The sequence below is a fragment of the Pan paniscus genome, chromosome 10, assembly GCF_029289425.2.
Source record: "Pan paniscus chromosome 10, NHGRI_mPanPan1-v2.0_pri, whole genome shotgun sequence".
In the NCBI taxonomy this organism is placed as follows: domain Eukaryota; kingdom Metazoa; phylum Chordata; class Mammalia; order Primates; family Hominidae; genus Pan; species Pan paniscus.
In genome coordinates this window covers 7,999,416-8,012,919 of record NC_073259.2, presented here as the reverse complement: position 1 = coordinate 8,012,919, position 13,504 = coordinate 7,999,416, and the positions used below count along the sequence as shown (strand labels likewise).

Below are 13,504 nucleotides of genomic sequence, written 5' to 3'. Positions count from 1 at the left end.
AGATGCAGGACAAAGTCCAGAGGGAGGGCAGACCTGCCCAAGGTCTCCAGGCTTGTTCGGGTGAATGCAGGGCTGGAGGCTGGGTCCTCTGCCTACCCAGGCTTGTGCTCAGCTGCACCAGCAGCATCCTGTGGGTACTTCAGTGTTAAATCACATCAAGCAGAATTAAAGGAAGTCTGGGAACATGAGGACACAGGCAGTGGAAAAAGCGAGGGATGGGGAGTGAAGCACTGTGGTTTGAGCCTCTTCCCTGACTCTGGCATCTTCTCTGGGACTCCAAGATATGTCAGTTTCAGGGGCTGAGTTACAGGATTTTGAATATCTGCTCCAGAAAGATGTTCTCTTATCAGTCCAGACTGGGAGGTGTCCTTAACTGCAAGCGAGGTTCAGGAGCTGTTTGCAGGGACCATGCCTGCTGCCTAGCCTCCTCTCTTGCACAGTGCGGCACCACCCAGGCCAGAAAACACTTTCCTGGGAGCCATGATGGGATTGCAAATCTGCTGTGGCTCAATTTACCAACCGCAAATTTCAGACAGGACAGCATGAGTGCCTTTAAACCATCAAAGTGTGAAAACACTCAGAAAAGCCGCTTTTAGCAGCCCTAATGTGCCCCCAGTGGGTCTGATTAACTGGCACCACTTGCTAATCAGTGTGGCCAGTTTCACGGTGACTAATCCCCAGGAGGGGAGAACCCATCCTGGGAGGAAAACTACATCTCGGGATGCGTGTGGTTCACCTGGGGACTTGGCACTCAGGTGAGTTTTCAACTTCTGCAGCAGCAATTTTTAAGTCAATATTCACCGTATCAGTAAGAATGTTTTAAAAAAAGTGTTTGGTGTCAAGCAGCATAGGATCTTCCGACAGGGCGCTCAGGACAGAGCAGGATGGCCCAGACCTGGCCTCTGGGATGGAGGTCATGCAGGGCGGGAGAGAGCGGTGGCAGCTTCGGTGTGGCTCTGACCCCAGCTCTGCCACCAGCCCGGGTGGGTTCGTGAACCTCCCTGGAATTCAAGATTCATGGTCAGTTCTGACCTTCTTTTGTAGATTTCCAAGACACTTAGCTGTCTCTGCAGTGCGTTTTGAACGTTTTGTATGGAGAGTGAACAGCAGTGGCTGTTTAGAAAACTGCCTCTTGGCATGCCATCCAAGACCCAGCTCAGTCTGCTCACTGCGGACTTTTGTCTCCTGGTTCTCACGACCCATACTTCCTTTTCGGTAATGGGTTTGGGCACCCCACACCTATGTGCTGGCCGAGACTGGCCCACATTGGTGACCTAAACAAACGAGGTTTTCACCCTCAGACGTCCTTCCATCCCCATCCCTGCCTGTTCCACATAAACCTCAGGGCTTATCTCCGGTATGTCCTCCTTCATAAAACTTTTCAGACTGCCACAGTCCCTGGTAAACTCTCCCCTTGAATCCATTTCATCATCTACACTATGCAAGTCAAATAATCATACACATGCCTCTCTGGTGATTTTTGGTCTCAAACTGCTATTTAACTCTTGAATATTCCTTATCTTTTAAAGTATATTTGTTGTCTCTTGAGAATGATCTTGTCCTCTATTTCAGTCTACATATGTAATATAATATAATGTAACAGCTACCACTTAACTGAGCACTTACTATAAGCAGGACACCATTAAGGTGCTTTGCGTGCCTTAACTCATTTAGTCTTTCCAACAGCATATGTAATACGTTCAATTACAATTCTCATTTTACATAGGAGGAAACTAAGGCACAGAGAGGCTTAGCAACTTCCCTAAGAGCACAGAGTCAGTAAGTGGCAGAAGCCAGCAGTCTGATTCAAGAACTCATGTTCAAAACCAGCATGTTGTAAGGCTTTCCTTGCCTTCTATATGGTATCCACTCCACAGATATTTGTCTACTAACCGGTGCTGATTTGCTTTCAGGAAACAGTCCTCACCTGAGCAAGGAAAAATTGAAGCTTCTGACCTCTATGCACACATGGTCCTCAGTGCTCCTTCTCACCTCTCAGGATGAAAGCAAACTTCCGTTTAATAGCGAGCTGTTTTCTATTCTGTGTGCTTCCAGATATAACATTTTTCTGACAAAAGGGACATCGTGAAAGATCTAATCTTGTAAAGACTCACATACTAGGAAAAATGTATCCCACGAAAAGTCCTTAAAGCATTCCATTAGGACTAAATCAAAATCACATTGACCAGGATTAAAGGGAAGTCTGGGAAGATGAGGACACAGGCAGTGGAAAAAGCAAAGGATAAAGAGTGAAGCAGTGTGGGCTTGAGCCTCTGCTCTGATTCGGAGATATTCTCTGAACTCCAAAATATGTCAGTTTCAGGGACTAAGTTACATGATTTTGACTATCTGCTCTAGAAAGATGTTCTCTTATCAAGTCTGGACTGGGAGGTCCAGATCTAAAACTGGATGGTCCTTATGAAAACTGGACAGGTGTTCTGATTTGACTGATGGGAGTGCACTATCTACCTCTGTCCCTGCACCTAGCTTTGTGCTTGGCTCACAGAGAGTGCTCAATAAACATTCATGATGAGTGAAGGGTGTCTTCCAAGGCTAGTGCTGGTCTTACAGAAAGGTGATTTTTCAGTTCCTTTCATCATCAGATCAAGTCTAGGTTGCTCTGAGTTTTCGTCAAAGACCCTACACATCTTTCTCATCTCCATCTGACTTCTCCCTTTATTAAGTCCCTCCTGAAAGTTCTTCTCCAGAAGGCATATGAGATGAAATGGAAAGCAGGAAATGGCCCCTTGCTTACTGCTTCACAAGCAAATGTACTCCTTGCATATACATTGCAAATATTTAACCGCAACTCTCCCTATGGTTCACCTCGCTGTATAACGTTGATTCCTCCATATGGCTTAGTCTTTGGTGTAATACGCATGCTCCACAGCATGGCTGCAGTGGGAGAGTGGATGCTCACAGCAGAGAGAACTGATTCTGTTACTGTAGAAGAGTCTCTATGAAGCCAAATGGCCAAATCTTTCAACTACACAGAACCCCATTGGAAGAGCCAATCTGATTTTCACCTCCGCAGTGTAATCAAGCCGTTAGCCTTGCAGCCTCACAGTGTGCATCTCCAGGGCCACGGCCACTCTCCTTCCTTTGTGTGATTTCCTGGAATGCCTCTCCTCACTCATCCTTCAAGTTGCATCCCAAATGCTACCTCCTCCAAGAAGGCTCTCCTGATTCTCTATCCGCACTCCCCAAAGTATGGCGTCTCCAATGCATGGCTTGTCACAGAATTCATCACATCGCACATCTTACCTAAACTTTCCTTTTTGACAGCTCCAATTTTTATTCTATATAATCATTTTCATGAATATTTTTTCTTCTACTACACTTCAAGCTCTCTAGAACACACTTAGCATCTGACTCACTTCTGTATCTGCTATAATGGCTAGCAAAATCTTACATAAAGTAAGTACTCAGTCGATTTTGTTGAACAAATTGATAAATGACTCATGGACTTGTACCCTCGCAATCATCTATTTCCATAACCTGTGATCATAAGATTTCAATGACATTTAGTACATATATGTGCATTTAAAAAATGCAACTTTTAGGCCAGGCGCGGTGGCTCACGCCTGTAATCCCAACACTTTGGGAGGCTGAGGTGGGCAGATCACGAGGTCAGGAGATCGAGACCGTCCTGGCTAACACGGTGAAACCCCATCTCTACTAAAAATACAAAAATTAGCCGGGTGTGGTGGCGGGCACCTATAGTCCCAGCTACTCGGGAGGCTGAGGCAGGAGAATGGCGTGAACCCAGGAGGCGGAGCTTACAGTGAGCCGAGATCACACCACTGCACTCCAGCCTGGGCGACAGAGCAAGACTCCGTCTCAAAAAAAAAAAAAAAAAATTGCAACTTTTGGGGCCTCTAACACTATTGGTCTAGAATTGCAGATGTCAAAAACGGCCCAATGAACCTATTTGTTGTAAGAAAAACCCTACATATCTATATATCACCTATGTACATTTCTTAATATCACGCAATTGTCATGAAGATCAAATGAGACAGAAGAAGTAAAGACCCTTTGGAAAGGCCAGCAAAGGCACATGTCCAGGAAGCTGGCACCACTCACATCATTTTAGTGGGTGGGGTGGCTCTTAGGGCCTGTGATGTGAAGCTATGCCAGCCGCCATGGGCGTCCGTGTAACCATGTTTGTTCATTCTACAGATATTTATCACCTTTATTGTCGGTGCTGAGGACACAGCTGTGAACACAACTAACAAAAATTGTTAGCCTCACGTAGGTTACATTCTCATGAGGTAAGGGGTGATAAGCAAATGAACACGTACACATACAGAATGGCAGATGGTGAGAGGTGATGTGGGGAAATGGAGCAGGGAAGGGTGGATGAACGGGGAGTGAGGGGATGGCATCAGCGGGGGCCGAGGAGGTACGCAGGCCTGTGCAGAGAGCTGAGCCAAGGGGCGGGCCGAGGAGGTGCGCCGGCCTGTATGAGAGCTGAGCCGAGGTGGGGGCCGAGGAGGTGCGCAGGCCTGTGCAGAGAGCTGAGCCGAGGGGGGGCCGAGGAGATGCGCAGGCCTGTATGGAGAGCTGAGCTGAGGGGGGCGCCAAGGAGGTGCGCAGGCCTGTATGGAGAGCTGAGCCGAGGGGGAGCCGAAGGGGGGCCAAGGAGGTGCGCAGGCCTGCGCAGAGAGCTGAGCCAAGGGCGTTCAGACAGAAGGAGTAAGTGCCGGCCACCACCCCACAGTGGGGTGAGCTTGGAATGTTGGAGGAATAGCAAGGGAGTCACTGTGGAGGGCTGGTGAGGAGGGAGAGGAGGGGAGGGTGAATGGGGTGAGCTCAGGGAGGAAGGAGGCGTGAGATCGCAGGGCCTATGGGACTTCGGCGCTCACTCTGGGCAAGTCAGGGAAGCCGTGGAGGGTCCTGAGCAGGGCAGGAACATGACCCGACTTGGCTGTTCAGAGGGCCGTTTGAATGCCGTGTTAGGTCCGGGCCATGATAGGGGTTGAGGCAGAGACTCCTGCGGGAGGCTGTCGCCATCATCCAGGCCGGAGGCGAGGGCGGCCAGCGCTGAGCTGAGTGTGCAGGTGGTAAGAGACAAATTCTTGATATGTTTGGAAGGTAAAGCTCATAGGATTTTCTGATGGATTGTAATCAAAGAGTGAGAAAAAGAAATAAGTCCAATAAGGCCTGAGAAGCTAGAAGGATGAGGCTAGCATTTACCAAGCTGAGAAAGACTTTGGGAAGACTGGGAGTTCTGCCATGGGTCTTGCGAAGTGCAAGATACTTATTAGCTATTCAGACAGGAGAGGAACGGAGTCGGCGGGTAGGGATACAAGTCTGAGGTTTGGAAAAAAGGTCTGGGCTGGTGACACACAGCTGGTGGTTACTGGAAGATACATAGATTATATTTAACACCAGGAGGCTGGACGTGATAACTAGGGAGTGAGTGCAGACAGAGGAGAGGTCTCAGGATCTACCCCTGGAGCTTCCCAATGTTAAGAGGGTGAGAAGATGAGACAGAAGTCAGCAAGGGATTCCAAGAAGAAGAAACAAGTGAATGAAGGGCAGAGCTAAGAAAGAGCAGTGTGCCAAGGGCCAAGGGCAACGGTGGTTCAAAGACAAGGCGCGATCAGGTGTATCCAAAGCTGCCAACAGATCATGTAACATGGCCCTGGAGGACAGAGCACTGGGTGTGGTAACGGTGATCACTGATGGTCTGGACAGGAGATGTTTTGGTGCAGCAGTGGGGAAGAAAGCCCCATCAGAGTGGATTCAAGAGAGAATGGGAGGACAAGAATCACAGACAACAGGTAGAGGCAACTCTTGAGGAGTTTTGCTGAAATACAGAAAGAGATAACCTATGGCTAGGAGAAGTAGAAGACGGAGGCATTTGTCTAGGTTTGTAGTCAGGGGAGATATTGCTGACATCTTTGTAGATGACACCAACCACACTGGTACAGTGCACTGATCCACCATGGTCTGTATGGTTCCCTGTTTCAAAAGCTGCACAGACACTATTCCAGCAAGAGAGGGCAGAAGGCTGGATGAGCTGAGGAAGAGTCACCATTTTACTGGTGACCCAAAGGAAACCAGACACAGTTGTTTCTCCTATGCATAAGCATGGAGCTACCGACAAGGCACCCACAACAGCAAAACCATCAGTGTCATCATCTCTAATGGCGAAAATATTTTCCTGGACTGCACGGCAGGTAACATGAGGGCCTTGCATTTGAGGCCTGCATCCTCTTGAGAGAATTCCTAGGAGTGTTACTGCTTCCTGACCACTACAAGACACGTCTACCTTACTTAAGTGCAAATGGAGACAGGGCTCCATCCTCGGGAAATTTCCTCTGTAGTGGAAACCAAGTGACCCGATCTAATCTAATTCTTCCTTTTAATGCACTGTAGCATGAGTGGCTCTCAACCATATTCATCTCTAATTAAGAATCTCTGTACTAGAGCAATTACTGTAGCTACAGCTGTTGATAACAATCATCTCCTCAGTCTCTTTGTGGTAGGCTGCTATGTGTTCTCAATCGTTCACCCATGCTTCTCTGCAGGTACAGCACACTTCTTGGCCCCATTATCTTTGAGGGTGGCCATGTGACTCGCTTTGGCCAGTGGAATGTGAACAGCTAAGACAGAAGCCACATTTAAGCATAAGCCTTAAGTTGCTGGTACGGTTTGGCTCTAAGCCCCATTTTGTGAGCACCTCCCCCAGCCATGACAACCACAAGGCCTACCACCGAAGGTGAGGGCTCCTTCGACCTGGGCTCCAGAATTGGATGGCACGCAGAATGTGGCCAAGCCCAGAGTCCAGCTGAGTGCAGAAGAGCTGCAGCTGACCACCACCCTCAGGTGCTATGAGCCAGCTGTAAATGTTGCTGGTTGCAAGCCATGGAGAGTTTGAGACGGTTTATTTCCACAGCAAAAGCTGACTGTTATGCTCTTTTATTAGACTGTCAAATTTCTCTAGTGAAAGGACCATGCTTGTTCTTTATGATACGTCCTAATACCCCTCATAAAAATTGCAGGCCCCTAATAAATACATAGATAACAGGTCGGGGCCATTGTGTCCATTTCGCTTGGTTGGCTGGCATCTGGAAGTAACTCCCAGTTGCTATCACTGACACACTGGCGGTACCATTACAAGCTCCTTAAAGTCATGTTCAAAGTCACTGTCATCCTCCCTTCCTACTTCCTGATTTTGGCTATTGAGTTCTGGCTGATTGACAAGGAAAACCCAAATAATTTAGGCTTCAAAAAGAAGTGGGTCCTGGCCATGATATATGCAGTTTCTATACCTAAGTACCCCCAGACAGTTGAGGCCGAGTAGAGAAAGTCTGCTTTAATTGTGCTTGTGTGCTCAGCTCTGTGTGCCTTTTGAGCCTAAGACAGGCCACAGGCTTTGCCCAGGGAGTCCCACTGCAAAGAAAACAAACTCTTTCTTTTGCTTATTCAGTAAGTTCCCTTTGCTTATGTTGTGTGGGAATCAGAGGCAATAGAAGGCACAGTTCTGGGTTTCAAGGGGCTTATAGTATAGTTTAAGAGACAGGATATATGTGTAAAAATCCAAGACAATTGGCCGGGCGCAGTGGCTCACGCCTGTAATCTCAGCACTTTGGGAGGCCAAGGCAGGCAGATCATGAGGTCAGGAGATCGAAAGCATCCTAGCTAACATGGCAAAACACCGTCTCTACTAAAAATACAAAAAAAACCCAAAAAAACAAAAACAAAAAACCCCACAAAAAAACAAAAATTAGCCGGGCGTGGTGGCAAGCACCTGTAGTCCCAGGTACTCAGGAGGCTGAGGCAGGAGAATCGCTTGAACCTGGGAGGCGGAGGTTGCAGTGAGCTGAGATTGTGCCACTGTACTCCAGCCTGGGGACAGAGTGTGACTCCGTCTCAAAAAAAAAAAAAAAAAAAAAAAAGAAAAAGAATCCAAGACAATCAAGAGAGATATACCACTTAATTCTTTAAAAGAGGCAGTGCTGTATGGCAGGAAAGAGAGCTGGTCTAGAAATCAGGAGACATGATTCTAGTCTTGGCTCTATTGCTAGTTAATTAAAGTCACAGGAAGATCTTTTCACTGTTCCGTGCATGAACGAAAAGTAAACTGGTTAATATAAAGTCCCTCACATTTCCACGGTTTCATGACTCCAACGATACCACCCAGCAGCACTCCCGTAACCAAGTGCTCAGTGCATGCCATGGGTAGGAGAGGCTGTGCATTCGGAGGTCCTCTGTCTTCCTGTCCCTTACACCATCTCCAAACTCATCTGGTCCTAGCCTAGTCTGAGGGGTCTCCTATGTCTTGAGTCATGGGCCAAATCTACTGGAGCTGAACTGAAAGCAAAATTTAAGCAAATGAGTCCAGAATTGTTCTCAGATACCACAAACTGAAGAGGGAAGAGTAGGAGGAGTTCTAAAGTGGACTGAGCTCCCAGGAGCACCTTGGGCTGGGGTTTGCTTGCGCCTTCCCAGGGGCCCTGAGGCCACTGTGTTCAGTACCTGGGGTGCATCCATAATGGGCCAGGCTTCTGGAGAAGTGGCAGAAGAGGCGTTGTCCATGTGACTGACATCCGGATAGGCAATACCTCTCCAAACCCTTCCCCTGATTCAGAGAGCGGAATATCCTCCTCTCTTTGGGAAAAATAAGTTCTCACAGTGACAGGCGTGGTGTTTCCAGTAGGGCTCCTGAGGCCTGGGCTGCCCCATTTGACAGGAAGGGAGGAGAGGGCTGGGAGAAAGGTCAAAACAGGACTTTCAGAACATCCACTGATGCTTTCCTGATTGTTCTTTGGAAAAACACAGGAAGTAGAGATCATCTCATTGGCTAAAGTGCTCTGGAGCCTCGGGGATTAGCCAGCTGGCTCTTCTGCTACAAAATGTATTTAAATCCCCATCCCAGGGCCTCCAGGGTGGCTCGGATGGCCACTTCCTTTATGTAGGGTTCATGTGGCTGAGTGACTGCTGTGAACTTTCTCCAGAACTTTCCAGGAGCTGGGGCCACAGCGTGTTTGAAGGCACTTACATCCGAGTTGGGCTCTTCAGATCAAAGGAACTCATTTTAAAACAAAAACAAAAACCTCTCCATTTATATGGAATCAGGTCCCTTTGCAGAGTGTTCTTGGCCATTCAGCAAAGGACAGCAGAAGGTGGTGAGGAGATAACACTGTACACAAGAACGGGCTTCACTTACTTGGGACTCCGGACACCAGCCGCAGGGGGCGCAGCACGCGGAAGGCCCTCAGCGCCTTCACATCAAATCCGGCCCCTTTCCCTCCGAGAGCGTTTGCCCCATCTGCTTTGGTTGCTTGTTCTAAAATTGCACTAAAAAGCCTAGAAGAGAGGAAAGAGAGAAGGACTGTCAGGACTGGGTTTTCTTTTGCCCAGCTGGGGCTCTGACCTCTGGATACAGCCCCGAAAAGCAGATTGCGCAGGCATCTCCAGCCCAGGGGCGGGCGTTGTGGGTGTGCGTGGAGTCTGTGGGTGGTTGTAAGCTGACATCCCCTCAGTGTGGGTGGTGGCCATGCCCAGGGTGCCACCATGGCCCAGGGAGGCCTGAGCGAGCTGAGGGGCAGGCCCTCTGCTGTCATAAAGGCAGGAGCTGGACAAGCGCTGGACAAACGTGGGAAGCAGGTGAAGTCTGTTGTCAGTCCTTGTCTCCTTGAGGAGCCCTCTGGCTTCTCCATGGTATCCTAGCGCCCCTCCCAGGTGTGCCAGCAACCATGTGCTCTGTTTCCCCACCTCCTTCCTTCTAGATACCCCCTCTCTTTGACTTGTTCCTGGCCCATGGAAATCTCCTTTGTGCTGGCCTTGGTGGCTGCTCAGGAGGTGCGTGCTGCGCAAATGAATGAATGGTTGAGTGGTTAAACAAGAAGGTCTCAAGTGGGGTAAAACCACACGTGCACGTAACTGAGACACAGGGCTTTCAGCCCTGCCACTTTAGGTCTGAGCTGGCATATTCACTCCTCCAACAAACAAGAACACATGCGGTGTGCCGGGCACTGTTCCAGACGCTGGGGCTATAGCAAAATGGACAAAGCCCTTCCCCTCATGGAACTTGCATTCTAGCAGGGAGACAGACAATAAACTGAGCAATCAGTAAACAGACACTGCAGCTTAGAGTGATGAGTGCTGAGGAGGAGGAGCGGGGAGGGGCTCTGCAGAGACAGGGTGAGGGCCGCCTTCCTTCCCACCTGAGAAGTCTGCACAAAGAACTCCCTGCAGGTGACACCTGAGCAGAGGCCTATGAGAAGTGAGGGCGGGACCCACTTCACTATCTGGAGACTGTTCCAGGCAGAGGAAGCAGGTAAGCCAGGGGCCCAAGGGAGGGGCAGGGTGTGCGTTAGAGGAACGGCAGCGACCAGTGTGGCTGGAGCAGGGCAGGGAAAGGGGAGAACTGTGGGAGAGGAAGTTGGAGAGGAAATAGGGAACCCCACCGGGTGCTGGTATCCTCTCTGAGACAGAAGCCATTGGGGGACTTTGAGCAGGAGAGTAACATGATCTAACGACAGGTCTAAAAGAATCATTCTGCTGTTGTGGGAGACTCCCCTGTCGGGGGCGAGGCCAGAGACCAGCTGCTGCAGTCATCCAGGCGCGAGACACTGGTGGCTCAGAACAAGTGGTGGTGTTGGAGGTAGTGAGAAAAAGTTAGATACCAGATTTACCTTAAGATAAAGTTAGTGGGACTGGCTGATGGACTTGATGTGAGGTGTGAGAAAGAGAGGGGAATCAGAGAAGATTCCAACAGTTTGGGCGTGAGCAACAGGAATGATGAGATATGGCGGAATGGACATTAAGCGTTCTGCTGAGAACTTCTTGAAGTTTGAGTTGTTGCTTGGACATCGAATGCATGTCTTGAGTTGGTTCTACTGTGTCTGGAGGTCAGTGGGGAGGTCCAAGCTGGAGACAAAAGCGCAGCAGTTGTATAGTTCATATTTAAAGTCAAATTGTATGTGACTACCTAGAGGAGGCCAGTGCAGAAGGTGAGGATGTGAAAGCACCCAACCCTGCAGTGCTCCCACATTGAGGGGTCAAGAGAGGAGAAAGCAACAAAACAGACTGATGAGGGATGGCTTGCAGAGCAGGGACATGGAGAGAACGGCGCCCCATGAACAGAGTGGTCAGTGAACAGGCGGTGGTGTCACGTGCTGCAGAGACATGGCTGGACACCGACCGCTGGGTTTAGCAACACCAAGACCATCCAGACCTTGAAGGCATCTGTGTTGGTGGAGTGATGTGGACAAACGCCCAGCAGACATAGGTTCAAGAGAGCATGGGAGGAGTGGGAGGCCGTGAGGATAGACAGCCCTGGCCAACAGAAATCTGATGCAAACCACAAGTGTGGGCTGCATGTGTAATTTACCTTCGCTAGGAGCCACATTAAAAAGTAAAAACAGGTGAAATTAACAGTGATCATAGATTTTATTTCACCCGACATAGCCAAAATATTATCATCTCAACATGTAATAAATATAAAAAATCATTCATGAGACATTTGTCATTCCTTGTTTTGTACTAAAAATCTTGGAAATATGCTGTATGTTTTATACTTATAATTATTATTATTGCAATGCAGATTAGCCACATTTCAAGTGCTGAATGGCCACGTGTGGCTACCGTATAGACAAGTCTTTTGGGAAATTTTGCTCTAAATGAGCAGAGAAAAAAAGGGGGTTACTAGAAGTGGGAGTGGAGTCAAGAGGGTTTTGTTTCTGAATGGGAGATATGACAGCAGTTTTCTATGTGAAGGGAATCATCTAACAGAGGCAGAAAATGTGATGACATAGAAGCGAGAGGGAACCATTGCTGGAAGGACGGAGCTCCTTCACTGGCAAGAAGGGGATGGGTGCATGCGAAGGGCGTCCACCTGTGCAGGGGCAGCGCCGTGGGTCGTGGTTCAGTGAGAAGGCGCATTGTCAGCATAGACGCGTGGTTGTGGGAATACATGAAAGTTTCTTCTGATTGCATCTTTCTAAGGGAACTGGGGAACGAGGCCATCAGCTGAAAACGTGAAAGGGGAAAGAGACGGGAAGTGTGACGAGAGAGGCACGGGTGCTGAAAGAATTAGCTCAGAAAGCAGAAGGGTGAATGGAGTGCGGACAAAGCAGGAGGGCCCTCAGGTGTCACCGAGGGCCTCCTCGAGGTCGGAGGTCATGAGTGTAAAGTGAGAGTCTGCTCAACTTTGCAGATTTCTTGACCCTTTCCAGGTACCAAGCAGATCTCTGGTTGGACTTGCTTAGGGTTGGTGTTTTTCCAGGTGTGCAAGATAAACAGACAGAAGACTAAGAATGCTGAGCATAAATGCAAGTGAGTGAGGGCAGCAGTGGCACATGGCATCTGAGCTGGCTGGAAGGAGGGTGGACATGGTGGCAGGGATGAAGAGTGCGGTGGGACGAAGGGATCGTGGGAGTCAGGGTGAGAGAGGGACGGGACCGGAAAGACGGTGGTGCTGGTTAGAGGGTAGGATGTTAGATTTGGGATTATGGGGGAGGTGTTAATCAGTGGTGAGAGGGATATTGGCTATAGCCATGGGATTGGGACTACTGAGATAGGCTCCCCAGAAGCCAGATATCCAAGAACGAAGAAGCTACTGCAGGAAGGTGGAGAAGTGAGTGTTGGAGTGAAGTAGAGTGAACCAAGAGCCCGTGTCCTCAAGGCATAAGGAGGGGTGACTCAAAGGTCTGCAGAAGGCTGCAGTAAAGAGAAGTAAGGCATAGAGGATCTGATGACACAAATGTCAAAACTGGAGGGCTCCAGGGAGGTGGGGGTGCAGTGGAGCAGAAATCAGGAGCTGGCAGGGCCCCCTTAGACCTGGCAACCTGGTGCAGTGGAAGGAGGCTTCTGGGAGAGGAAGTGGCCGCCTGCTGAGAGACAGCAGAGAAAGCTGCGCCCTCAGGGGAGAATCAGGAAGTGACCAGAAAGGAAGCTGAGAACTGGGCCACCTGTTTTGCAAAGTTTTGTTGGAATTCAGTTACACCCACTCATGGAGATACCACTCTTGTCCCGCTGCTGGGCAGGGTGGAGTAGCTGGAACAGAGACTGCATGGCTTGCAAAGATGAAAACCAGCATCTGGCCCTTACAGAAAAGTTGGCTGACCCTGAACAGGCGAGGGACTATGGGGATGGGAGGGCACAGTGGGAAGGTTTCTGCAGCGGGGTGGTGAGAAAGGAGGGATTAGATCAGAGGATGCACAAAGCCACATGGGAACAGGAGTCCGGGTGATGAGGGATGACTCAATAATTTTGGGCTTTTCGTGGCAACCAAGAAAAATAGGGGAAAGGGCGTGCAGGGTGATTTCTGTCCTTTATACCCAGAGAGGATGCTACAGATTCATTGCCACAGAATGCACTACACGCTGGGTCGTGTTTCTTCAACAGAGGGGCGTGGGATCAAGGAGGGAGCCCAGGTATTAGGAGTGGGTCTCCATATCAGATCTAAACTATGAACCAGGGCAGCTTTCATTCAGAAGCAATAGGCTTGAGCTCTTAAGTGACTTATGCCCCAGGTATCTGGATCTAG

General features: G+C 49.2%; 1 protein-coding gene across 12 annotated transcripts in view; it reads right to left on the bottom strand.

Annotated features, from left to right (window-relative positions):
- Nucleotides 1-13,504, bottom strand: part of CACNA1C (calcium voltage-gated channel subunit alpha1 C) — a 651,888-nt gene that overhangs the window by 233,529 nt on the left and 404,855 nt on the right. For all 12 annotated transcript variants that reach the window (XM_063593291.1, XM_055095249.2, XM_055095251.2 and 9 more), the window contains exon 5: nt 9,179-9,318. In XM_063593291.1, coding sequence (XP_063449361.1) covers nt 9,179-9,318 — 140 coding nt within the window. The remainder of the gene's footprint in view (nt 1-9,178; nt 9,319-13,504) is intronic.